This window comes from Tursiops truncatus, chromosome 17 (genome assembly GCF_011762595.2).
Source record: "Tursiops truncatus isolate mTurTru1 chromosome 17, mTurTru1.mat.Y, whole genome shotgun sequence".
Taxonomy (NCBI): domain Eukaryota; kingdom Metazoa; phylum Chordata; class Mammalia; order Artiodactyla; family Delphinidae; genus Tursiops; species Tursiops truncatus.
Window position 1 is genome coordinate 1,664,048 of NC_047050.1, and position 27,986 is coordinate 1,692,033.

General features: G+C 40.2%; 1 protein-coding gene across 2 annotated transcripts in view; it reads left to right on the forward strand.

Annotated features, from left to right (window-relative positions):
• SNTG1 (syntrophin gamma 1) overlaps nucleotides 1–27,986 on the forward strand; it is a 199,812-nt gene that overhangs the window by 14,314 nt on the left and 157,512 nt on the right. For both annotated transcript variants that reach the window (XM_019925443.3, XM_033842929.2), the window contains exons 3-4: nucleotides 14,567–14,623; nucleotides 27,401–27,458. In XM_019925443.3, the coding sequence (XP_019781002.1) occupies nucleotides 14,567–14,623; nucleotides 27,401–27,458 (115 nt within the window). The remainder of the gene's footprint in view (nucleotides 1–14,566; nucleotides 14,624–27,400; nucleotides 27,459–27,986) is intronic.

Here is a 27,986-nt window from a genome sequence, read left to right on the forward strand (position 1 = left end):
CTAATTGGCTTTATTCAAAATTTCATGAATTGGGCGGCACCCCATCTGGCAAACAGAAAGGCGCTCCACTGAGCTGCAGAAGGGGAAAGGTTTTTGAAGGTGGAATGGGGGAAGAAAAAGGAGCTTATTAACAAAGAATGCTTTGTTTCAGGGAAGTTCACCCTCCTGAGGGGAGTTTTAGGGGCCTGTGGGAGAGGATTACTGTCCAGCACTGAGCAGCGAATTCCAGGTTGAGTGGTTAAACCATGCGATAGTCCTGCGAGAGACTGAAACCGCACTGAGGTTAAGCATTAAGTGTCTCGTGACGTGGGCTTAGCACAAGGAACTCCATTCGGGCCTGTTGTCCCCTTTTCAATAGGTGATGTTAAATTGAATTTGACAGAACAGTTTTATCATAAAACAGGAAGTTTTAAAGTGCATCACTGATTGCGCAATAACATTGAAGACATCGTCTTGACAGTGTTGTCATGTACGATTTCAGAAGAAAACTGCAGCAGGTGTCATACAGGCAGCTCCCTGGATTCCCTAGACATCAGTAGTGGCTCGGCAGGCAGATTTAATCTGTAGCTTATCAACAGACTCATCTCAGTGTCTTGTTGGGGTGAATAATGCTGAACCTGACCTTCTACCACACTTCTCACTACATCCTGCGGAGTCACACTGGGTCCTTAGGCTCCTGCTAACTAAAGAAGATGGGCATTCTGCAGACTGTTAACTGCTCTTCTGTCACAGACCATTTAAAGTATCCTGAATCACGGTTCTGGCTGTCAAGGCTGATTAAATTGTGCCCACGGGGTTGCCCTTTCTTTCTTTCAGTTAATAGAAGAGTAGTGGTCAATTTCTTCCTTCCTTCCTTTCTTTCTTTCTCTTCCTTTCTTTCCTTCCCTTCCTTCCTTCCTTCTTTCTCCTTTTTTTTCGGAAAAGATATATTACATATATATATATATATTACATATATATATACACATATGTTACATATATCAGAATGATACAGAGCAATTGTCCATCAGGTAGAAATGTGAAAGCTTCAGTTACTATAAGAGGAAGAAATCACCTTCCCTTGTGCTCAGAAATTGAATGTTCGGTCCCTGTCAGTCTCCTGAGTGACCCGCCCCCTAAGTCAGAGGAAGCTGTGTCTGTCTCCGGGATATTATCTCTTTCAGTGCTGCCCTGAAGGAACATCAAATTTAGCCAAGGCTGGTTTTAAATGTTGGCAAAATATTTTTAAAAGGCCAATGAGACTAAAATCAATATGAGATGGCCGCATATTTCATCACAGACACACCAGTTTCAAAGGTGTTGCCAGTAAACAATAAGGAAACCTTGGAGACTGAAGTCTAAATGTGGCAGAGCGACCAGATATATAGCGTCACTGTAAGCAGAGTTCTAATGAGCGTCGTTAGGATTTAGAATCAACAAAGTTAAGGAACTTCCTTTAGTTTTCCTTGTGGGAGAAAACATGCAGTTAGTAATCCCACGTGTGAAACCGCAGCTACAGTAGGCTGTGTGCTCACTGGGGTGGATTCTCACCAGGTCATCTAAGATGGTTGGTATGTGTATCCTCAGATTTTTTTTCTCTTTTTTCCCATCAAAGAGCCATTTAATACAGAAATCAGAATCTGTGAACACACACACGCACACACACACACGCACAATATACACGTTATATATATTTTTCAAATTTAAAAAAGAAATCTCAATGCCAACAAGTACCTATTAGAACATGCAATAAAATTTGATCTATTCTAAGTAAATATATGTGATTTTTCCCCAATCGGTTTTAGAGGTTAAAGGGGTCATTAGTAAAGTAAAATCAGAACAGAAGGTATCGGCTTAATCCTGATCTTTTTACATTTGATTTTATATTTATGAATGAAGCAGTGAAGGGTATTGTATGTGTCTGCTTCTCCTTTTAACCTGTTCTGTTTTGGAGACAGCCATTCCAAAAATGCTGCTAATAAGATTAGGAAAGGAGAGGGTATGGATACTTCTAAAAATTAAAAAAAAAAAAGTTATAGGTAGGTCACTGTGGTCTAGCTCACTGTGATTTTATAAAAGAAGGATGAACAAAGGATGATCTTGAACCAGGGTGCTTTCTCTGTTGTTGTCAGAGAAGTTGCTAACTTCACAAGACAGTGCTGGAACCCTTCTCTGCTGTTCCTTGTGTGCTGTTTGTTTTTTGCAACAGTCAGCAGTCACCACTGGGGCCACTGATGTTCCTAAATTTCCCAGGGCTTAAGCTGCAGTAGATGAGGAGGTCCTGGAAGGAAGACTAGTTCCAGTAAAGATGTTGTCTCCAGACCCCTGGTGTTGGCCACGTGGGGATGGTCCCTCAGTGGCAGCAGTTGTGATAGGTCACCGGCAACAGCAGTGGTGCCCCGGCAACAACGAGGTCATGATGCTGGCAGCTCCTGGGATGGTGACACACAGACCAGACGCAGTAGACAGTCTGGTGTTATTAGTTGAAGAATCTCCCAGATGAAAAAGAAAATGAGTGATGATATTTACCCCAAGAACAATAATGGTAAAGAAATGGGAGAAGTACACTTTATAAACTGAGCTAATTTTTCTCACGAGATCGTCGTTAGGTCTACAGTGTATATAAAGGATATTAAGGACATTATGCTTAACATGCTGTGTAAAATGCAGATTTTTAAAGGCGTTTATCTATCCTGCACCATAAGTTTTATTTTACCCTCAAAACAACTTTAACAAAAGATTTGCTTCTTACGTATAAAGCAAATTTATTGACAAGTCTTAAATCTTTCATTTTTAGAACAAAAATATCATTTCTTTATTATATTACTTTTGAAGTTTATTGCCACTGAGTCTTTGTAAGAAACATCCAATTGTGTGCCTGAATATATTATAATGATTACATGCACAATTACTGAAATAAAAGTACGTAAGAATAATAACAAACACTTTTCTTGAAATAGTGAATGAAATGCTTGAATGGACAGAATAACAAGTCATCACCATAATACGTACTGATTAGTCTTCTAATTTATAAATCCTATTACGGTTGTCATACACTGGACATACACATAACAGATTTTGCCGCCTTAGCAACCATGGCTTCTCAATCCAGATTGCTAATTTATTTGGTTTGAAATGTAGTTTATCTGCCAACTTGAATCAGCCTACAGTCACCGATCTGGGTGTGTCCCTTATTAATAGTATATTTTAAAATCCCTATTATTTTATGTTTAGCGTTTTCAAATAACTCATGCAATAACATCATTTTTCCTTTATTAATCTCAACACTTACAACTTATATGCACAGAGGGGGTCTTCTGGATTGTTGCTCACTATTTGGTAATCTCTCTACTACCGAGTTATCCAAGAAAGGAATGCATTCTCGTAGGAAAGGTGATGTGCATTGTCACAGGTGCACCAGGTGAGGATTAAGGACTGACGTACATGAGAGCAGCCCCGCCTGGCAAGTGAGTGTGCTTCCACATCAACAGACAGAGCACGGGTGTTGGCATTAGGCCAGCTCTAGGCCAGATTGCCCCACTTACATATTCATAGAAATGAATTTTTATAACATATAATTTGAACTCACAGAGCAAGAAGGATATGGTCACCCATGTGCCCGTCACCAGTTTAAGAAGGAAAATGTTACCCTTCACTCTGAAGCCTCCCCTGCCCTCACTGATGCCCTTTCTTCTTTCCATTAAAAAAAAAAAACCAAAACTGTTTTGCATTTTGTGTTTCTAATCTTCTTAATTTTGTTTACTACATATAAATAATATAAATCTTTCCCTGAGCTCGCTCTATCTATCATGTATCTATCTATCTCACATTGTGTGTGTGTTTGTGTATATGTAGAGAATATTGTCTATCTATCTATTTATCTACCTGCCTATGTTCAATATATGTATGTAGATAATTGGTAGATAGATATTTAAAATGATTTGTTTGGTGGTTTTTCTTTATCTTGTAAGAAGATTGACATTTTGCTTTATTTTATTATACATTTTTCCCCCAGCTGTCAGGTTGAGGTAGAGTTTTGGAAAGTCTACCATCTATTGCTTATGCTTTCTCTGTAGGGAGCCTGACCCTTCTCTCAAGAGCATTGGATATTTAGGAATCCCCACCTGTGGTGACCTGCAGTTTCACTGTGAAGCAACTATGAAGATTTGTTTTTATTTGCTTTGCACGGGAGTCAGGAATTCTTGAATATGCGGATTTATGCATTTCTTCAATTCAGAACAATCATAATCATTTAAAAAGCTTCTGCTTATCTCCCTCTCTCTGTTCTTGCCTGTGGTCCTGACCTGTAGGTGGGCGTTACGTCAGCCTCTGAGTCCTCACTCTCTTCTGTTGCTCCACACTCTGCGCCAGATGGTCTGGCCTTGGAGGCCAGACGGCAACTCCCTCTGCTTTCCTTTCAGTTCAGGAACTCTCTCTCTGGTTAGATTTAGTCTGTTGCTTAAACTATGTATTGAAATTCTGATTCTGGAAACTTCTTTTCTTCTAGAAGTTCTAGTCTGTCCCATTTTATATTTGATGCGTAATATTTGATGTCACTATCGTACGTTTGATATCTCCTCCTGTTCTATTCATCATTCTAAAAATCCTACTTACGTGGTGCGTCTGGAATTCTAGGATCTGCAGTCTCTACAGAACCTAACCCGCCACTGTTCCTTGTTTGCCTGTTTGCTGTTCTGCCGACTCACTCGTTGTGCTCTGCGAATTTTCACCCTGAGTTCATGGCCTTTGGTGCTCTGTGGGAATTTCTTGGGTTTGGCTCTACAATGTGTTACAAAGGCAGAATTTTCATTTTCATTTGCTTTTTCGAGGTGCCTGAGGCTACTGGCGACCCAGGTATTCTTTAAACTAAATTCTCCACTGGGGATTCGAGACCACACAGGTAGACTGCATATCATCTCAAACCCACATGTAGACCAATTCATGTTGACAAGTTCTCAGGAGAATTAGCTTTTAAATCTTTCATCCGGAGCCACATTCAAAATGGGCAAATAGTGGAAGAAAGGTTCATTCTTACACACACCACGAGCCGCTTTTCTCCCTCCCTGGTCCTTCCAGTCCTGGGCCCGCGGTGGATGCGATCAGGGTCACAGTTTGGGTGGAACCTTCTTACCTATCAGGAGACAGTTAGTCTTCCTTTCTGACAACCATGAAATTTTTTTCTTCTTATTGCCCTGGTTACACTTTGACTTTATTTTTTGTTTGTGTGCCTTATTTTATTCATCATTTTGTTGTGTGTTATCCTAGAGAAAGAAGTTAGTATATCTGACTCAAAAGAGTGTCAGAACCAAGGTTACTTGTGTGTGTGTGTGTGTGTGTGTGTTACGGTGGAAAATCTATTGGCTCTAAAATCAGACAGACCTGGCTTGTCATCTCAGCCTGGCCATTTGCTAGCTTTGTGACCCTGTGTGAGTTAACTTCCTTCTCTGAATCTCAGTTCCTGTGAGTGAGAAGGAGAGAACATCTGATTTACAGAATTGGCTGTGACAGCATTGAACGTGACCACATTACCGTAGAAGATTGTAGAAGTGAAAAATAAAGCCTGGCTCCCTCCTTCCCACTTTCTGCTTTCTAACCATTTCTACTTGTATTCCTCTCGGCTCTATAACCTAACGTGGGGTCATAGTTGTTTCCTAAAATAACTGATGGACCACTGATCTGAATATTTGTCCCTTTCTCTAATTTACTTTGCCTCTAATGATTATCCTGGATGAGCAATTTAAACTGGATAAGTAATCTTTCTGTATAATATTAGGAAACAAAACTTCTCACCTCAAAAGAATCATTCTGGGAGTCAGTCCTTTTTAGATGCAAAGGAGTTTCATTATTATTGCTTCAAACAAAAGCGGTTTTTTTTTTTTTCGATACGTGGGCCTCTCACTGTTGCGGCCTCTCCCGTTGCGGAGCACAGGCTCCAGACGCGCAGGCTCAGCGGCCATGGCTCACAGGCCCAGCCGCTTCGCGGCATGTGGGATCTTCCCGGACCGGGGCACGAACCTGTGTCCCCTGCATCGGCAGGCGGACTCTCAACCACTGCGCCAACCAGGGAAGCCCCTCCAAAGTGCTTTTAATATGGTATTAGTGAAAAGGAGCCTAAGGATATTCTAAAGTTTATAGGTTTATGAAGGTTATATTGCTTCATATAAATTATTTTAATTAAATTTGTAATACTTCAATGAAATTAAACGTAGATTGATAGACTAAAATTTGCATTGTTCTGGAAATGAAGACTCATACAAACTAGGTGAAACGAAATAGACAATAATGTGAAAATAAGGCCTATATTATTTATGTAAATACTATCCTACATGTTTAACCTAATAGATTAAATAGTGAAAGTTTTGGTCAAAACTGTCATTTCTGTCATTGGTATATTTATTATTTTTCTCCCTTGGAACTGACTTCATCAGTTGTTTTGTACCACAGATAGAGAAATCTGCTGTTTAAAAATACGTTGTTTCTTCCACCCTGCCCTGGAGAAGTACCGGAGGAGGCCTCGTGGAAAGTCAGGATTTACTGGAGCACGTTGATGATGAGACCGCGGTGGACGCCTCTCAGGGAGCAGTGACCAGGCAGCCCTGCACTTCCCACCCAGGCTCTTGTCAGCGGAGGCCTGGAGCAGCTGGAACTTTCCCACCTATGACCAGGAGTAACAAGGAAATTCTCACCTCGAGTAAGAAAAGACAATCAACAGATGCCAACCTTGCAATGTCACAGATGTTACAATTATCTAACAAGGATTGGGAAGTAGCTGTCATAAAATGGTTTCGGGTCTGTTACAAACAGGATTGAAACAAATGAGAAAAGAGAAAGTCTCAGCAAAAAGCAACTGGAAATTGTAGAACTGAAAATTCAACTGAAATAAAAACTCAGTGGATGGGCTCAAGAGCAGCATGGAGAGGACAGAGGAAAGAACCAATTAACTTGAAGACAGAACAATAAAAATTACCCTTTCTGAACTAAAGAGAAAAACTGGCCTGAAAAAAAATAAGGGACCCATGAGACTATAATGAAAGATCCAGCGTTTATGTCATCAGAGTCCCAGGAAAAGAGAAGGAGGTCAGAGCTCAAACAGTGCTTGAAGGAATAATGCCTGAAAACGCCCCAAAGTTTGCAACTGACATAAACCTAAAGAAGGGGGGCAGATCTCAAAAGGATAAACCCAAGAAACCTGTGTTAAGACACATCATAGTCAAATCCTGAAAACTAAAGACAAAGAAAAAACTTAAAAGCAGCAAGACACGATAATACTTCAGGAATAGGGGGAAAACCATTCAAATGATAGTAGAGTTCTCCCCAGAAACAATGGAAACTGGAAGGAAGTGGCATGGTATTTTTCAGCTGCAGAAGAGAAAGAACTATCAACCCAGATTTCTATATATGCCAAAAATATCTTTCAAGAATCAGTCAGAAACTTATGACTCATTAATAAAATGGGCAATAAAAAATGAGCAAAGGATTTGAATAGATGTTTTTATTACAAAGAAGATGTATAATTGGCCAATAAGGAAATGAAGAAATGCTCAACGTCATTAGCCATCAAGGAAATGTACATCAAGACCACAGCGAGGTACACTTTATAGCCACTAGGATGTTTATAATCAAAAAGACAGATAAGAACAAGTGGTCCTGAAGATGCGGAGAAGCTGGGGTCCTCGGACAATGCTGGTAGAATGTCCAGCTTCACTGGAACAGCCTGGCAGTCCCAGTTTTCACTCTTTGGTATATACTCGGGAAAAACGATCACACATGTCCACGCAAAAACTTGTCCACAGATGTTCATAGCAGCATGATTCTTAGTAGCCAAATCCTATAAACACCCTAAATGTGGAGGGAGGGATAACGTGTGGTATACCCATACAGTGGAATGTTATCTGACAGTTTAAGAAGCGAAGTATTGATACATGCTACAGCATGAACCTTAAAAGCATCGTAGTTAGAAGACAGACACAAAGGACTACATACTGTATGATTGCATTTATGGGAAATGTCCGTAATAGGCAAAGCCACAGAGATAGAACGTAGATTAAATGCCTAAGGTTAGAATGGGGGGTCAGGAGTGACGGGTTCTAGGTGCATTCTGGAATATTGAACACAAATGTTCTAAAACTGATTGTGATGATGGCTGCATAACTGAAACTACTAAAAGCATCTAAATCGTACACTTTCAGTAGCTGGTGTTAAGGTACATGGATTACAGCCCCGAAGAGCCATTTTTAAAAAGACAGACAATAACCTTTGTAGATTCACTTATCTATGAGTATTTCTATATGTAACCACCTCTGTCTGTATTAAGCTAAACATGGGTTCATACTGATGCCTCCCCGCTGTCTTCCTTGCCCATGGACTGTTCTAGCTGTCCCCCTGCTTGTGTCTGTAAATTCCCACCCCACAGTGAGAAGCTGGTCCCCCCGCCAGGTGCTTGTTTAATTTCAGCATGCATGCATAGCAGTGTCAGGATCGTCACTACACCCTCGCGTGGGACAGCTTCATCAAGGAGGGTCTCAGCCCGCAGCCTGCGTCTCGCAGGCGCCACTCGTTTCCAAAGTCGCTCAGGCAGCGCGTTTGCCCAGCCCGCTCGGTAAGGGGCTGACGCACACCTGTAATGCAGTTAGATCACTTGTCACACTTCGCTTTGGGCCCCCAGCTTCCTAACGCGCATGTGTGAAGGTGGACTGCTTTTTCTCCGAAGTTCTATGGGGTTTGACAAATGCACAGTGTCACATGTCCATTATTACTGTATCCTAAAGAATGGTCTCCTCGCCCTGTAACTCCCTGTGCTTCATCCATTCAACCTCTTCCCTCTGCCCGAACTCCTGGCAGCCACTAGTCATTTCACTGTCCTTTAGTTTTGCCTTTTCAGAACGTCTTACAGATGGGATCAGAGTATATATCCTTTTCAGACTGGCTTCTTTTGCTTAGTGATATCCATTTGAGTTTTCTCCATGTCTTTTTGGAGCTGGATAGATCATTTCTATTTATTTGTTCGTTTGTGTAATTATTGTTCATTCTATGAATAAACAGCATCTTGGTCACTTCAGTTTTTGGCAGTTATGAATAAAGCCGCTATAAACATTTGCGTGCAGCTTTTGCGTAAACATAAATTTTTAAATTAGTCGAGTAAATACCTAGGAGTGCAATTCCTGCACTGTGTTAGCTTTGTAAGAGACCCCCAAACTCTCTTTTTGAATTCCCACCAGTAAGGAATGAGAATTCTTAGTGATGAGAATCCTCCCCAGCATTTGATATTGTCAACGTTTTGGGTTTTAGCCATTTTAAAAGGTGTGTAATATTATCTCATTTTTTAACCTGCAATCCACTAATAAATTTCGTAGAGTACCTTTTCAAGAGCTTTCTTGCTATCTGTATATTCTTTGATGAGGTGTTTGCTCAAATATTTTGGCATTTTTAAAATTAGGTTGGTTGTTTTCTTGCTGAGTGTTGGGTTCTTTGCATATTTTGGAAACAAGTCCCTCTCAGATAGATATTTTGCAAATATTTTCTTCCAATCTGTGACTTTTTTTCATCCTCCTAACAGTATCTTCTGCAAAGCAGAAGTTTTCAATTTTAATATTTCCTAACATCAAATTTTTTCTTTTATGGACCATGCTTTTGGTGTTCCTTTTGAAAGCTCATTGCCAAACCCAAAGTCATACAGGTTTTCTCCTAGAATCTTTATATAAGACTGTGGTTATGTTTAGGTCTGTGATTCAGTCTGTGTTAACTTTTGTGAAAGGATAACTTTCATATTTGGATTCCTTTCTTTTTTTTTTTTTTTTTTGGGTTATTGAAGGACTATCCTTTTCTCCATTGAATTGCCTTTGTTCCTTTGTCAAGATCAGATTGACTCTGTCTTTTTTCTTGGCTCTAGTTTTGGGCTTGCTGTTCTGTTCCAGGGATCTATATGTTTAGTCTTCAAAAAAATTGCACTGTCTTGATTCCTGTAGCTTTATGGCAAGTCCTGAATCAGGGACCCCACGTCCTCGGGTTTGGTCCTTCTGCTTCAGCTTCGTGTTGGCCGTTATGGGTTCTCTCCATAGAAGTCTGAGACGCAGCCTCTTGATACCCACAAAGAGCTTGCTGGGATTTTTATTGGGATTGTACTGATTCCATAGATCAAGTTAGGAGGAATCGATATCTTGAAAATATTGAGTCTTCTAATCCATGAATATAAAATCTCCCTCCTTGTTTATCTTGATCATCTTTGATTTCTTTCCTCAGCACTTTATGTTTTCCACATAGAAAACGTTACTTGTTAGATTTATACCAAAGTATCCCCTTTTTAATGGGCTACTGTAAATGGCGCTGTGATTTTAATTTCAAGTTCCAATTCTCATGGCGGATATACAGGGAAGCAGTTGACTTTTGTATATTAGCTGTGTCTCCTACGACCTTGCTGTAATTGCGTATTAGTTCCATGGGATTTTTGTTGGTTCTTTGGATTTTTCTACATAGACAAAGAACAAAGGCAGTTTCCGTTCTCCCTCTCTAGCCCGCAGGGCTTTCATCCCCTATCGCTGCTCTGCTGCGCTGTAACTGTAACTTCAAGCACAAGCTGAAGGTCGGTAGTGCTAGGTGGGGGTTGTGCTCGCCTCATTCCCAGGCTCAGAGGAAGAGCGTTGCTTCTGAGGATGCCTTCCCTTTCTGCTCCCTAGTTTTCAGTATCTTTGCTTCTTTCATCTATTTCTCCATCTTGTATTGGGCCTGTGTGATGGAAAAGGTGGTGGGCATCAGAGACACTTTCATGTCGATCATGATTTGGATCTTGGCCAAGGGACTGTAATTCATTTGCATTTTAGTTTTTTCACTCTTAATTGGGAAAATATTGCCTACGCAGGTGGAATGCTGTGATGATTACATGTTTGAAATGAAAATGTTTGGGAAAAAACCCTCTTTATTCATTTAGCAGATGATTATCTAACTTTGATTTAGGCCTGATGCTAAATTCTAAGGACAACTGTGAACAAGACATAGGTTCAGAACTCAGAAAACTAGAGGGAAGAAACAGTGAAGGTCACGGTGTATTTTAATAAACAATCACGAGTGCTGTGAAACCCGTAAGGGCACATAGTATTTATTTATTTTTAATAGATCTTTATTGGAGTATAATTGCTTCACAATACTGTGTTAGTTTCTATTGCACAACAAAGTGAATCAGCCATATGCATACATATATCCCCATATCCCCTCCCTCCTGCGTCTCCCTCCCACCCTCCCTGTCCCACCCCTCTAGGTGGTCACAAAGCACATAGCTGGTCTCCCTGTGCTATGTGGATGCTTCCCACCAGCCGATTATTTACCTTCGGTAGTGCATATATGTGGGTGCTACTCTCACTTCAACCCAGCTTCCCCCTCTTACCCTGTGTCCTCAAGTCCATTCTCTATAACTACATCTTTATTCCTGCCCTGCAACTAGGTTCATCAGTACGGTTTTTTTTTTTTTTAGACTCCATATATATGTGTTAGCACACAGTATTTGTTTTTCTCTTTCTGACTTACTTCACTGTGTATGACAGACTCTAGGTCCATCCACCTCACTACAAATAACTCAATTTCGTTTCATTTTATGGCTGAGTAATATTCCACTGTATATATAAGGGCACATAGTATTTAGATTTTTGGTAATTAGAAGCTACCGTTTTATTCTTATCCCTCTTTGAGGTTTAGTTACTCTTCCTGAATTGTCGAAAAGAGCCCATGACTTTTCCTCTCTCCTTTCCTATGCATCTTCTTTGTTCCCAGCGCACAGAGTCAGTACAGTTCTTCATTGCAGTCTCTCTAGTTTCTGCCTTATTCTCACCACTCCCTCCCCTTTTTCACTGTGTGTCTCAAAAACGTCCATTCCTGGGATGTACAAGAGCAATGTGTTCTGTTTGGTAACATGTGTGTGTTGGTTCCCATGTAGTTCAGACAGTAAACACAGAGAGTATGTCAAATACAATACTCCAGAGGGCAGGGGTGATAATAATTATGTTTTTATATAACGCAAGGTAAGCGCTTCAACATGTTGTCCATAACATGAATCAATTTAGGTGTGTGGCACAACTTCATACGGGCTGATCCCACTCTTCGGCTCCATCCTTTCATTTTGTAAGGAATAGGAAGAATAAATGAAGGCTTGTCGTATATATGAGTGTGTGGGAGCACGTCTCAATTGTGTTTTAAGAAATAAAATAGGGCTTCCCTGGTGGCGCAGTGGTTGAGAGTCCGCCTGCCGATGCAGGGGACGCGGGTTCGTGCCCCGGTCCGGGAAGATCGCACATGCCGCAGAGCGGCTGGGCCCGTGAGCCATGGCCGCTGAGCCTGCGCGTCCGGAGCCTGTGCTCCACAGCGGGAGAGGCCACAACAGTGAGAGGCCCGCGTACCGCAAAAAAAAAAAAAAGAAAGAAATAAAATAACCAATTATACTTGGTTTCCCAAAGGATGGGGTCTTGTTGCTAGGCAACGTCTTTATGAAACTCACACTGTGTTAACTAAATACAGCTCCCGAGCAGCTTCCAGATACCCTCTGATTTATGAGGTGAGCAGCTGAAACAATTCATTAACATCCCTTTCTTTCCTCTGATTTTTGGGGCAGGTGGGGAGGGGCTGGAGGGCACAGCTGACACGACATACAGATGAGCAGGAGGGTGTCAGCAGGTACCGTCTGAACGGGGGTGTGCCTTTCCATGCCTCCTGCTACCTGCAGGCACCAATTTAAAATTTTGGCTTTAAAACGCGAAGTAATTGGTCCTGCCCGTGTCTCCCCACTTCCTTACGAGTCAGCTAATGAAGCAGTAGCGTCTAGAGGTGCTGTCTGCGTTTGCAAGAGCGTGCGTTTGCAAGAGCGTGCGTGTGTACCCGTGTGTTTAAGAAACATTAAAATAAGTGCTGCTTCTGAGCTTTTCCACAGGTTCTGCTGACTCTTTAGTCAAACTCTTCTCTGCATCAGCAATTTTGTATCCAATTTGGAACATGTGCTGAATATTCTCCACCAAAGATTAGAAGGCAGTCTTGTACAGAATGAATAAAGGCACTGCATAGACCTTTAATAACCTGCATGCTTGCCGTTCCTTCAGAAAAAAGCAGGGCTTCAGCGCGCACTCTGCTGCTCAGGAGAGTTTGCTCACCAAATTGCCCTTGCGGCTAATGATTGCTATGGAAGATGTTCTAGAAACTTGAGGTGATACCATTTGCTATTAAAAATGCATTTGCTTTGACAGGTTGAAATCTTTATTTTGAGACAGTTGATGTGGGTTTTCTGAGCTAACTGTACCCTTGGTTTTGATACTATTTTAAGGAATCGAGTATTTATTCCTTACAGAAAAGAATTAAGAAAATAGCTGTGCCGTCTAAGAACTTTAGTTTAGTTTGATAGGCAGTGGGAAAGCAGCTCGCCTGTCTGTTTGGTAAGACTGAAGACGACCATGTAATCAACTTATCCCGCTGAGTCTCGCAGTCTTTGAGCTCCTCTGTGATATAGCTGTTGGAATAGGATGTGGATAAATATTAATTAGATACCTAAATGTGCCGAGTAACTTTTCTTTCTTCAGAAAGAATTCTATATAAAGATATATAAGAAATAATTTTATTAAATGTATTTTTCCATTGTACTTAAAATTTGTTTAGAATGTATTTTTTAAACTACCACAGATGGAATACCTCAGGTGACTATTAAGTAGGGGAGTAGATAATGTAGCCAAATAAACTGAGCCTTTGTGGAGACACAAGGACCAGAAAACAAATATCTCTTCCAGGTACCAGGGAGGAAGGGTGGAGTCTAAACCTTTCTAGGTAGGGGAAGGTTCAAGAAGATGGGAAGGTTATAAATAAATGGAGAAGGTTCTAAATAAAAGCTCTCAGCCCTTCAGCATGCCAGGAGATATGCATTATGTAGAGATGATCACCACAAAAAAGTAATATTGATTTTTTTTATTGGAAACTAAAGGATTTGTCCAAATGTGGCTCTTTGCGATTTTTAAATTTCATATGCCAGTGGTTGAGTGATTGGTTCCATTGTGGAAGGCAAAAGAGAACTGCTTTTGAAAACTGATAATTTTATTATAGGTATCAGTTAACTGTAAAATGCATTCTTCTTTCAAACAAGCAATCATTGTGAACCTGGTTTATTTAGAGTTCCAACCCCAGACGTACACATGGACCATTTATGTGCTGAAACATGGCAGTCTTCCAGCCCAGCACTCAAGTCTCCACAAACCACATGACTGGTAGTAATGGAGATATGACCTTGGTTGGCAAAGATAATATTTACCGTGTGATGCTGAATTATTTTTCAACAACAAGAACACATAATGTGAGAATGAGAAGAGGTTTTAAAGTTCAGATTCCAAACTATGTCCAAAAAATCATTGAAAGAAGTTACCTTGAGAATTTAGCAGTTTAATAAACTGCAGTCCCTTTTATCTTGACAAATAGTTAGCCTTCGATTTAAAAATTCCAAAATACTCCATTTATTGCAAAGTTTGGGGCCTTTATGCTGTCACAAAATGTCCACAAAACCGAGAGGAGGAAAATGGTGTGTAGGTACAGTAGCAGGCAACACTAACCACTTTTAAAATCTGTCTTTCAGGAAAGAACGGTGACCATTAGAAGACAAACTGTAGGAGGATTTGGATTAAGCATAAAGGTAGCCCGTCTCTCCTGTCTATCCTTACAAAGTCTGTGCCGTAACGCCCGCGTTTCTGTGAACTTTAACTTTCTGCAGATCGATAAGTAGACGAGAATGGCTATAGCAAACTCCTCAATATTTGGACTGAGAGGAAATTAAGCAGGCTCTCAAAATCTTGGCCACCTTTTGATTAAGAGATTTGAGAGAAGTATTTGGGAAATTTACCTTACCTGGAATTGAATATAACCCATTACTTTTCTTTATCTGGTTTCATCTAAAATATCAAATATGGCCTTGCGGTGTGCATATCTTTTAACCAGCCAGAGCGGGAAATACTGGTCTGTCAGTGAAAGGAGCCGAACATGTTTTAGGTTCATATAAGGTCTGATAGTAAGTTAAGTATTAGTTCTGTTCTAGTCATCTTTTTCTTTTGTGCAGTTTTCTTTTTTTATTTAAGAAATCAGAAAAATCTCATGTTCCAATGCCAAGTATATAGGATACATTTAAAGTTTTAGCACCTCAATTCTTCTAAAAACGGACCATATCTGTTCTTTTCTAGTTACTGTTACATTTCAAAGGGCTTTTCTTTCTGTATATCACTGACTATTAAAGATGTACCACACCTGCAATGTATCATCAATGAAACAAAATATAAATTTTAAAAAAGGACAGAAAGTTATATAAATATTGAAAAAATTAACTCAATGATTTTAAATGCCCTTTAGAAACCTGTATCTCTGCAGAGATCAATGAAATTTAACTTTATCTTGGTTGTTGGGTTAGGCATTTTGCCTGTGTAGGGTGAAAATCATACATCTCAGGTGTACATTTCATGAAATTTTAACACAGCTTGAGGTACATACACTTGGAAAGTGGAACTCTAAATTTGGTGACTGTCATCTCTAGTTGACATTACGAAAATGATTCAGAAAACTGACCAGTGTTGACTGGCAGGGTCTTCGTCAAGTGATGAGAGTATTTACTATATAAAATGTTAGTTTTAAGGTTTATTTTTTCTTTCACTCTGTCATCAACTAAGGCCAAGGAGATATGTAGGACAAATTACAGGATGTGGAAATGATGTTGTGGGAATAAACCAAGAAACAAGTTTTCTTGTTTTTTTCCATATTTATTGAGATTGCCATGAAGGATTTAAAGGTACCACTGAAGATAGTAAATGTCCATGAAGAGAGAACAGGAGCTGAGTGTGAATAAAATCCATTCACGAGAGCTGCTTTCATTTGACATAAGCACTGACTCTCTTTCTGGGAGTGGAGCCGTATGAATTTTGTGCAGGATGGAAATGTTCTTTTCTTTCTGTTCTATTTCCATTTAGAGTGAAACTCAATAATACGATGTTACTTATTTTTACTGAAATGCCACATTTTAACCTAGACAGTTTTTAAACGTTAAGAATTTTGCCAAATAAATCATTTTTGTTTAATATTTACATTATTTCAACCCAAACAAAACTCTTATACATGTAATAAATAGAGTTATTTTTTAAATCAAATAAGTATATATTTTCCATTCAAAATACTGGCCACAGAAGTAATATTTGAATTGTGATGGGGGCCATATATTAAGAGGTTTGACGAAAAAGAAATTATTTTATAATTCTTATGACACACAAACCAACCAGAAATAAAAACATCAGTATTTTTATTTAGAATATTATCCATTCAGCCTGAAGACTTTCCTTTTAGGGTTTTCCATTTTAGGTTTCTCACTACTTACCTCAGACCTTTGCTTTTCTATTTTTAAACTATCTTTCATTCCGTTAACATATTTCAACATGTGATTATTTGTTTATCATTCATTTATTTATTTTAAATAGCAATATTTTATACCAATCCTTTTTCCCTTTACCCTGTCATATGTAAATTGGATGAACTGTGTTTATCCATTTGCACTACTTTCTTTAGATCTCAGAATTAAAATATACATAAGCAATAGTTTAAGAAAGTATTTAGCCTAAATGCAAATTCATATTTTGATGCTGACCATTTATTTATCTATCGATTTAGCAAATCTAGTGACTGGCCCTGGGGTGCAGTGAGGTGGGATCTAGAGGCATGGCATGCACACATGTCCACCTGGTCCCGCCTGTGTCTCTGAGTCACAGTGCATCCCCAGCCCCGTCCATGACCAGCCCTGTCCAGGACCCAGCCCCGTCCATGACCTCAGAAAAGAGCAGAGAGGAACTCCGGCCCTCGCTGCTGACCTGACACTCGGCCGTGAGTGGCTTCTGGGGTTGGAGCAGCGTGCTCACTCCTTTCTCAGTCTTCCAGGAATCCTTCCCTTTTACACCATTTTTAGTCTCGTGCTGCTTTTAGAGCCATTCCCGTATCTGCTGTAACTTTGGGTCTTTTCTGACAATTGTTTGGGATGCTTCGTGGCTGTTACCATGACTCAGTCTTCCTTGATTCAAACATCCCTCAGAAATCACAAACTTGGGTGTTTTTCCCCTTGTATTAGTTTTTGTTTTTGTTTGCATGTCATTAAAACACCAAGCTCTTCTAATTACATTTTTAGATTTCAAAAAAAACATTCTCCAAGAGCTGGACAAAAGAATCACTAAACTTTCCACTTATGATCAACTATTTTTCTGTGTCCTCAGACTGAAGCTGCTCCTAGAAGCGCTCAGGCTCCTGCATCCACCTGGTTTATATCCTCCTGCATCCACCTGCAGGAATGCCCTCTTCACCTTGATCTGCGCGTGGCCTCTGGCTCTGCTCTACGTGCATCAGTGTTCCTGTTGCATTTTCTGGTCCGCTTGTCTGAGCCATCCAGATACTTACCATTTCTAAATATAAATTAATGGTCTCCACACTACACCCCAAGTAATCACCAAAGTTTCTCATCAAGGGGTCTAATAGTCTTGCATTTTTGCCCCATTCTTCTTGTAAGAATTACCATATAATCACCTTAAAGTAAGCTGCCATCTTGACTCCGTGAGACTTTAATTTTTCTTCTGTGTCTCTTAAAATGCAATACCATCCATTCGCATATTATTAAATCATACCTCCGGTCCTTGTCATTAAAAGAATTACCTTTTAGAGAAAGAGTGTTTTGAATATTATTACTAGAAAAATGTTTTGTGGAGTATTTTTCAAAAGACTCAGCTTTTCTTCCCTAAACAATAAGTTATCCACGTCCCTCGGGGAAATGTTTGTGATCAAAGGTGATTTCCATCTGGAATCTTTAACTTTGCAGCAATCAAAGTGAAAGTATAAGTACTATTTCCATTAAAATCTTATCATTTATAAACAATAGTTGCTAATATTTATTAACTGCTCTTGAAGTGCCAGATTCTGAGCTAAATACTTTCTATTGTTTCCTCTGGTCTTTAGTGTCCAGAAAGTGGGTAACTGTTGCTGGACCTCTACAGACAGTGGTTAAGTATTAAGAGGTTAAGTAATTTACCTGTTTGTTGTAAGCGGCAGAGCTGGGCCGCAACCCCCATCAAAGCTGATGACAGAGTCCTTATTCCCAATAAATACGCTCTATAGCTGTAAAACCTGCACTGAATTATCTCTACGCTCTCTATTTGGAAACACAAATAATGTTTCCTCTCTAAGTTATTCACATTCTGGTTTATTTGAAACTGAAATAAATGGATTGAAATGTCCAGCATCAAGCAAACAATTTCTTAATATCAAGGGTTGGGTATTAATTATACCATATTTACCAAACAAACATATACATCTTCATAGCAGTTGTCATAAATGTCTGTATTTTCATTTATTAGTGATTTCAGGGCAAAAGTCTTTAAATATCAAGTGTTGCTACAAGCACAGGCACATTTGCATTCATTTCCTCATTCTGCCCTGTTCTCATTATTTGAGTCTGATTCTTCTGTTTCCCCCAAAGGTGTGTACAGGGTACATACCTTTGCACCACAGAAATAGGAGGGTAATAAGCAGGTAATAAAGCTTAGCTAGAAGAGTGTGCATTAGTTCCAAGAATCAGGTAAAACCACTGATGAATTATCATTTGAAGGATGATTTTTTAACTTAAACAGCTTATTGAGATGTAATTCACATACCGTACAACCTACCCATTTAGAGTGTACAATTCAATGATTTTTATTGTATTCACGGATGTGTGCACCCATCACTACAGTCAGTTTTAGGACATTTTCATCCACTGAGGAGAAAACCCATACCGTCAGCATCCGCCTTCTATACCCCATCCCCGGCTCAGGTCTGAGCAACCAGCCGTCTACTTTCCGCCTCTATAGAATTCCCTACTTTGGATTTCCATTTGAAGGCGATCATGACTTATGTGGGAAAGCCAGTAATCTCGCCAGAGCTAGACTGAGTGATTTTGGCAGATAAGCGTGGCATTCAAATGTACAAGGGTATTTGTCCATGTTCTTTCGGATGATATTCCTTTAGGTGCCTCTCCCACACCTGTTGACTGGGCTCTAAACCTTCATTACTGTCTGTTATTATCTGTTCGTAAGTATTTTCCATTCTCTAAATGGATATGTAATGTTGGGGTCTGTGTATCCTTTTCTTTCCAAAGCCCAGAATATGATTGATTGATTGTAATGAAAATATTGAATTGAAAGGATTTATTTGGCAAGATTCCCAGCATTATAAAAACATTCTGGGTTTGATTTAGTGGAATTTCAGAGTTGTACTGGCAAAATCATTGGATAGAGTCATGCACAAAATGCTTTAGATGGGACTTTATATCCTTGTTCCTAGCTAGCTATAAAATTAATTATGCTTTGTAGAAAGGCTATCTCAAAACTGAGTGGTGTGTGTTTTAATATTTTCTGGGATGCACTCTAGAATGTCACCTCACTTTTTCTAATCTCATTTTACCCTGGATCAACAGAGCTCAAGTAATTCATTTATTCTCTAAACCGTGGCCTCAAGCCATACACCCTGGCGGGCCTCAGGATAGGTCAAGGAGAAGATAGTAAAGGAAACCTGCCCTGACGTCAGGCCCTTTACATGCTAGAGGGAAAGCAGACATTGACCAGAGTGTCATGTAGAGAAACGTAAGCCCCAGCCATGATCCAGTGCTATAGAAGTAATCACTGCAGGTAAGGAGAAGCTGAGGAAGGAGCCCTTAGGCTGAACTCCTGGATGTGGCCAGAGTGTATACGAGGTTAAAAGTAAAGGTAAACCGCTCTCCAGGCAGAGGGGACCGTGTATGTAGATGTCCTTGTCAGAATGACGAGGGTCCAGGATAAAGCTTCAGGGGATGCTGAGGGCACATAACAGGATGCTAAGGGACTTGGCATTTATTCTGCGTGTAACATGAAGCCTGTCACCTATCTTGAACAGGATGAGTCACATTATTTGATTTCTGTCTGGAAAACTTGGAATATCCCCAATTAGGTTCAGAGCTAAATCTAATTTACTTTAATAGAGCTGGACTGCTCTCACATTTTATTCAATAAATGAAGGCACTGTGGTTTTATGTTCCAATTTTATCCCCTGAGTTTTGTCTTAAAATTAGCTCTCTTAATCAATTAATGAAGTGATCTCCTTAAACTAGCTTAAAAATTCTCTCAGAGCTCCAAATGTCTGATTGAAGAAATAAAGTTAAAAAGAAATACCTTTGGATTCAAACCATTCAAATTTCAGGAGAAATTTTACATATAAAAGGAAAATGTTGATAAAATAGGGGCTAGTTGTATCTTATTATTAAAAGGTATTTGTAAGTCTCAGGTGTTGAGGGAAGAATGGGATTGCTGAGTTGACTCTCAGAAAATCGATATCTCTAGACCAACCCTGAGGAGAGGTTTCCCACCATCCCACCATGGTAACCTGCATTAAAAATCTGAGCACTGAGAAAATCTTTAAATTCAGTAGTGCAAGGACAGAAAACTGTGAGAAGCAAAATCAGTTAAAGGAAAATGCTCTGGTAACAACCACCAACCTGGAGTGACATAAACAGCGTTCTTCTCTGCCCCCAAATATCTGAACCATAATATCTGGATGAGTTTCTTTTCTCTTTCTATCATGTAAAACTTCATCAGTGCTTGATTTATATTAGCTAACCAGCATCTTATTCTAAGAAATGGAGATGTATTCTTAATTTTTTTCCCAGTTTCCAAGGATCTCTAGAAACTATCTGCAACCTTGCACGTTTGATTTCATTGTTCACCGTCTTAGTTTCTCCTTAAGATCATGAGCCTTTTAATGCGCTGTTGGATTCTGTTTGCTAGTATTTTGTTGAGGATTTTTGCATCTACGTTCCTCAGTGATATTGGCCTGTAGTTTTTTTTCTTTGTGACATCTTTGTCTGGTTTTGGTATCAGGGTGTTGGTGGCCTCATAGAATGAGTTTGGGAGTGTTCCTCCCTCTGCTATATTTTAGAAGAGTTTGAGAAGGATAGGTGTTAGCTCTTCTCTAAATGTTCGATAGAATTTGCCTGTGAAGCCATCTGGTCCTGGGCTTTTGTTTGTTGGAAGATTTTTAATCATAGTCTCAATTTCAGTGCTTGTGATTGGTCAGTTTAAATTTTCTGTTTCTTCCTGGTTCAGTCTCGGAAGGTTGTGCTTTTCTAAGAATTTTTCCATTTCTTCCAGGTTGTCCATTTTATTGGCATATAGTTGCTTGTAGTAATCTCTCATGATCCTTTGTATTTCTGCAGTGTCAGTTGTTACTTCTCCCTTTTCATTTCTATTCTATTGATTTGAGTCTTCTCCCTTTTTTTCTTGATGAGTCTGGCTAATGGTTTATCAATTTTGTTTATCTTCTCAAAGAACCAGCTTTTAGTTTTATTGATCTTTGCTATCGTTTCCTTCATTTCTTTCTCATTTATTTCTGCTCTGATCTTTATGATTCCTTTCCTTCTGCTAACTTTGGGGGTTTTTTTGTTATTCTTTCTCTAATTGCTTTAGGTGTAAGGTTAGGTTGTTTATCTGAGATGTTTCTTGTTTCTTGAGGTAGGATTGTGTTGCTATAAACTTCCATCTTAGAACTGCTTTTGCTGCATCCCATAGGTTTTGGGTCATCGTGTTTTCATTGTCATTTGTTTCTAGGTATTTTTTGATATCGTCTTTGATTTCATCAGTGATCTCTTGGTTATTTAGTAGTGTATTGTTTAGCCTCCATGTGTTGTTTGTATTTTTTACTGTAATTGATATCTGGTCTCATAGTGTTGTGGTCTGAAAATATACTTGATATGATTTCAGTTGTCTTAAATTTACCAAGGCTTGATTTGTGACCCGAGATATGATCTGTCCTGGAAAATGTTCCAGGAGCACTTGAGAAGAAAGTGTATTCTGTTTTTTTTGGATAGGATGTCCTATAAATATCAATTAAGTCCATCTCGTTTAATGTATCATTTAAATCTTGTGTTTCCTTATTTATTTTCATTTTGGATGATCTGTCCATTGGTGAAAGTGGGGTGTTAAAGTCCCCTACTATGACTGTGTTACTGTCTATTTCCCCTTTTATGGCTGTTAGCATTTGCCTTATGTATTGAGATGTTCCTATGTTGGGTGCATAAATATTTACAATTGTTATATCTTGAATTGATCCCTTGATCATTATGTAGTGTCCTTCTTTGTCTCTTGTAATAGTCTGTATTTTAAAGTCTATTTTGTCTGATATGAGAATTCCTACTCCAGCTTTCTTTTGATTTCCATTTGCATGGAATATCTTTTTCCATCCCCTCACTTTCACTCTGTATGTGTCCCTAGGTCTGAGGTGGGTCTCTTGTAGACAGCATATATATGGTTCTTGTTTTTGTATCCATTCAGCCAATCTATGTCTTTTGATGGGAGCATTTAATCAATTTACATTTAAGGTAACTATCGATATGTATGTTCCTATTACCATCTTCTTCACTGTTATGGGTTTGTTATTGTAGGTCTTTTCTTTCTCTTGTGTTTCCTGCTAGAGAAGTTCCTATAGCATTTGTTGTAAAGCTGGTTTGGTGGTGCTGAATTCTCTTAGCTTTTGCTTATCTGTAAAGGTTTTAATTTCTCCATCTAATCTGAATGAGATCCTTGCTGGGTAGAGTAATCTTGGTTGTAGGTATTTTCCCTTTCATCACTTTAAATATGTCTTGCCCACTCCCTTCTGGCTTGCAGAGTTTCTGCTGAAAGATCAGCTGTTAACCTTATGTGGATTCCCTTGTATGTTATTTGTTGTTTTTCCCTTGCTGCTTTTAATATTTTTTGTTTGTATTTAATTTTTGATAGTTTGATTAATATGTGTCTTGGTGTGTTTCTCCTTGGATTTATCCTGGATGGGATTCTCTGTGCTTCCTGGACTTGACTATTTCCTTTCCCATATTAGGGAAGTTTTCAATTATAATCTCTTCAAATATTTTCTCAGTCCCTTTCTTTTTCTCTTCTTCTTCTGGGAACGCTATAATTCAAATGTTGGTGGGTTTAATGTTGTCCCAGGGGTCTCTTAAGACTGTCCTCAATTCTTTTCATTCTTTTTTCTTTATTCTTCTCTACGGTAGTTATTCCCACTATTTTATCTTCCAGGTCACTTATCCGTTTTTCTGCCTCAGTTATTCTGCTATTGATTCCTTCTAGAGAATTTTTAATTTCATTTATTGTGTTGTTCATCATTGTTTGTTTGCTTTTTTGTTCTTCTAGGTCCTTGTTAAATGTTTTTTGTATTTTCTCCATTCTGTTTCCAAGGTTTTGGATTATCTTCACTCTCATTACTCTGAATTCTTTTTCAGGTAGACTGCCTATTTCCTCTTCATTTGTTTGGTCTGGTGGGTGTTTACCTTGCTCTTTCATCTGCTGTATGTTTCTCTGTCTTTTTATTTTGCTGAATTTACTGAGTTTGGGGTTTCCTTTTCACAGGCTGCAGGTCCGTAGTTCCCTTTGTTTTTGGTGTCTGCCTCCAGTGGCTAAGGTTGGTTCAGTGGGTTGTGTAGGCTCCTGGTGGAGGGGATTCATGCCTGTGTTCTGGTGGATGAGGCTGGATCTTGTCTTTCTGGTGGGCAGGACCACATCTGGTGGTGTGTTTTGGGGTGTCTGTGACCTTATTATGATTTTAAGCAGCCTCTCTGCTAATGGGACGGGTTGTGTTCCTGTCTTGTCGGTTGTTTGGCACAGGGTGTCAGCACTGTAGCTTGCTGGTTGTTGAATGGAACTGGGTCTTAGCATTGGGATGGAGATCTCTAGGAGAGCTTTCGCCATTTTATTTTGTGGAGCTGGGAGGTCTCTGGTGGACCAATGTCCTGAACTCGACTCTCCCATCTCAGAGGCACAGGCCTGAGACCCGGCCGTAGCACCAAGACCCTGTCAGCCACGTGGCTCAGAAGAAAAGGGAGAAAAAAAAGAAAGAAAGAGAGAGAGAGAGAGAGAGAGAGGAAGGAAGAGAGAGAGAAAGGAAAAAATAAAATAAAAAGAAATAAAGTTATTAAAATAATTTTAATTATTAAAAATTAAAAAGTAATAAAAGAAAGAAAGAAGAGAACAACCAAACCAAAAAACAAATCCACCAATGATAACAAGCGCTAAAAACTATATTAAAAAAAATCAGACAGAACCCTAGGACAAAGGTAAAAGCAAAGCTATACAGACAAAATCACAGAAAGAAGCATACACACAGACACACTCACAAAAAGTGAAAACTGAAAAAAAAAAAATATATATATATATAAAAGGAAGAGAGCAGCCAAATCAATAAAGAAATCTACCAATGATAAGAAGCTCTAAATACTAAACTAAGATAAACATAAAACCAGAAACATATTAGATGCAGAAAGCAAACCCGAAGTCTACAGTTGCTCCCAAAGTCCACCTCCTCAGTTTGGGATGATTCGCTGTCTATTCAGGTATTCCACAGATGCAGGTACATCAGGTTGACTGTCGAGATTTAATCTGCTGCCCCTGAGGCTTCTGGGAGAGATTTCCCTTTCTCTGTTCGCACAGCTCCCGGGGTTCAGCTTTGGATTTGGACCCGCCTCTGCGTGTAGGTCCCCGGAGGGCGTCTGTTCTTCGCTCAGACGGGACGGGGTTAAAATAGCCGCTGATTCGGGGGCTCTGGCCGGGGGGAGGGAGGGGCACGGAGTGCGGGGTGAGCCTGCGGCGGCAGAGGCCGGCGTGACGTTGCCCCAGCCTGAGGCGTGCCGTGCATTCTCCTGTGGAAGTTGTCCCTGGGTCCCGGGACCCTGGCAGTGGCGGGCTGCACAGGCTCCCCGGAAGCGGGTGTGGAGCTTCTTGGTGGCGGCAGCAGCAGCCTTAGCGTCTCATGCCCGTCTCTGGGGTCCGCGCTTTTAGCCGCGGCTCGTGCCCGTCTCTGGAGCTCATTTAGGCAGTGCTCTGAATCCCCTCTCCCTGCGCACCCCAAAACAATGGTCTCTTGCCTCTTCGGCAGGTCCAGGCTTTTCCCCGGACTCCCTCCCGGCTAGCCGTGGTGCACTAACCCCCTGCAGGCTGTGTTCACACCGCCAACCCCAGTCCTCTCCCTGGGATCCGACCGAAGCCTGAGCCTCAGCTCCCAGCCCCGCCCGCCCCGGCGGGTGAGCAGACAGGCCTCTCGGGCTGGTGAGTGCTGGTCGGCACCGATCCTCTGTGCGGGCATCTCTCTGCTTTGCCCTCCGCGCCCCTGTTGCTGCGCTCTCCTCTGCGGCTCCGAAGGTTCCCCCCTCCGCCGCCCGCAGTCTCCACCAGTGAAGGGGCTTCTAGTGTGTGGAAACCTTTCCTCCTTCACGGCACCCTCCCAGAGGTGCAGGTCCCGTCCCTATTCTTTTGTCTCTGTTTTTTCTTTTTTCTTTTGCCCTCCCCAGGTATGTGGGGAGTTTCTTGCCTTTTGGGAAGTCTGAGGTCTTCTGCCAGCATTCAGTAGGTGATCTGTAGGAGTTGTTCCACATGTAGATGTATTTCTGGTGTATCTGTGGGGAGGAAGGTGATCTCCACGTCTTACTCCTCTGTGGTCTTGAAGGTCTCCCTCTGCAAAGTACTTTAAAGAATGAACAATTTTACAGGACTTCCCTGGTGGTCCAGTGGTTAAGATTTGCCTTCCAATGCAGGGGGTGTGGGTTCAATCCCTAGTCAGGGAGCTAAGATCCCACATGCCTCGGGGCCCAAAGCACAAAACACAAAACAGAAGCGGTATTGTAACAAATTCAATAAAGACTTTAAAAATGGTCCACATCAAAAAAATCTTTAAAAAATTGTTTAAAAAAAAAGAATGAACAATTTTAGGTCTGGAAAAGTTTTAGACTTCATTTATTCATTCACTCATTCACTCAACAAACATTTCAAAGCTTAAAAAAGAATGATTATTCCAGGCACTGACATTACATCAATGCAGGAAACAAATAACCAAAATAAATAAATAAATGTGTTGTGCTTGTGGAACTTGCTTTGTGGTTAGGAGAAAGAAAACAAATAATGTATGTAGGAAAGGTGTGAGATTGTAGTAGGTAAGAAGCTAATAAGTATAAGGGGGAGAGATAAAACAGAATGCAGGGGTTGGGAACTTGGGACCCTGGCTGGTAAACATGAAGGGCTTGGATTCTGCTCCGGGTTTACTGTGCTAAGGAAGCACTCCTTCTGTACTGCACCCTGAGTCCCAGTCCTGTGCTTTGATCAGACGAGAGGTTGTCTTGGACAGGATCAGGGCTTGTTATGGACACAAACACAAATGCAAGAGCAGAATCAGAAGCCAAGGAAGCTTATGCCAGAGACCTTCTGCACAAACTTAGTGAGGGTGGGTGGGTGAATGTCAGGTTGGTGGGAAATGGTGAGAACAGGAGATTCAGGGGTGGGTTTGAATTTCACCCTGGGTAAGACAGTTTTCAGTATTTTATTTATCACGTCTCTTCTTAATATCCCAGAAGTAGAAAGGACTACTTGCCAAGAAAAGCTTGAAAGCCACTGCTGTTCTCTACAACTACTGCCTATCTTATATTTAAATATATTGACAACTCAGTGCTAAAAATGGACATTCATGGGAAAAAATGTCTTGTCTAAAATAATTTTTGTCCTTGAAGGAAAAAAGGCTTAGGAGGTTTACTTATTCTGAAGCTACAGAAACCCCGTGGAAATTTAGATTATCTTTTCAACTACCCATGTTAAAAGTGCTGTACTTGTTTTCTACATGAAGTCTTATTCTTTGATGCACTTACTTGAGTTTTCAACTATTGCTTTCAACCTTCTCAAATCTGTTATATAAAAACCATAAGTTTATGCAGTTACTTCAGGGAGTTATTTTATTTCCGTCCACATAAGTTTAGCTTGCTTATTTTTCTTTATTTTTTTCTATCTTATTTGGTCAATTAGACAAAGCACTGTTGCCATATTCTTGTCAGTTTACTGTATTCTGTTAATTGTTTAGTATGCACTTTCACACAGAGAGGAATATAATGACCCTTCCCCATCAGGCATATACACAGTCTGTTTTTTGGTACCAGTTTGTGTATGTAGTTTCTCCAGCCATGCAGCATCCAAAGGGGCCCTTGCTTGGTCCCCAGCATAGAACAACTCAGCCAGATAATGGAAATACATCATTATCTACTGTTTGGAGCCCTAAGTATGAATTTCTACAATGGGCAGCACTGCTACACATTGGAGGAAATGCCTTCTTAAGGGATCACCAATCTTAATTTTAAGAATTGACATTTTCAAAGTCAACTGCTATTAATTATTGCATGTCACAGAGAAATTCTAAACAGATAAGTTTCTTGGGAGGACAATCTATTTGGTAGAAAAATTCCAGGGGTCTATTTTAATTCTATTTGGTGTCTATTCACATGCTGTTCATAACTTGTATAGTTTCCTAACTAAAGGCTGTGTATTTAATTTTTTGAGATTAAAAAGCACGATATATGATTTTCTCTTTTCAGGGGGGAGCGGAACATAACATTCCAGTTGTCATTTCAAAAATCTCCAAGGAGCAAAGAGGTAAAGTGTTAAGAGGGCTGTCCTGTGAGTCCCCGTCACTGAGGAAAAAGACAATAGTTACAATCATAAATTCGTATATGGGACTGACCGGCCAGGCTCCCATGACCAGGCAACAGGTGACGGTTCTGACTGCCGAGTCCAAGTCCTTTACCCGCCCGGCGGGCAGGGAGGGAAGACAGTAGAGCAGGTGGCTGTGTGTGAGCCAGAGACTGCATGACTGCACAGTGTCTCATTAACAGGGAAGCGTAGAAACGCTCTGATGCTTGCAAGTCTCATCAGTTACAGGCAACTCCAGTTATATATATTTTTTTTCAGTTTTCATATGCAATTTAACTCAGCCCTTCATATGAAATTTCATCCAGGAAAAACTCTGAGGATGTAAACCAACTGTTACAATGACCGAAATCACTGAGACAGCCTAGTGTTTAAAAAGAAACGGGGAGCTGGTTCCATTGCTGACGGAGTGAATGTCTAGCTCTAAACGTTTTCATAGATGCCTTAATGCTCTCATAAGAACGTGAGAACATT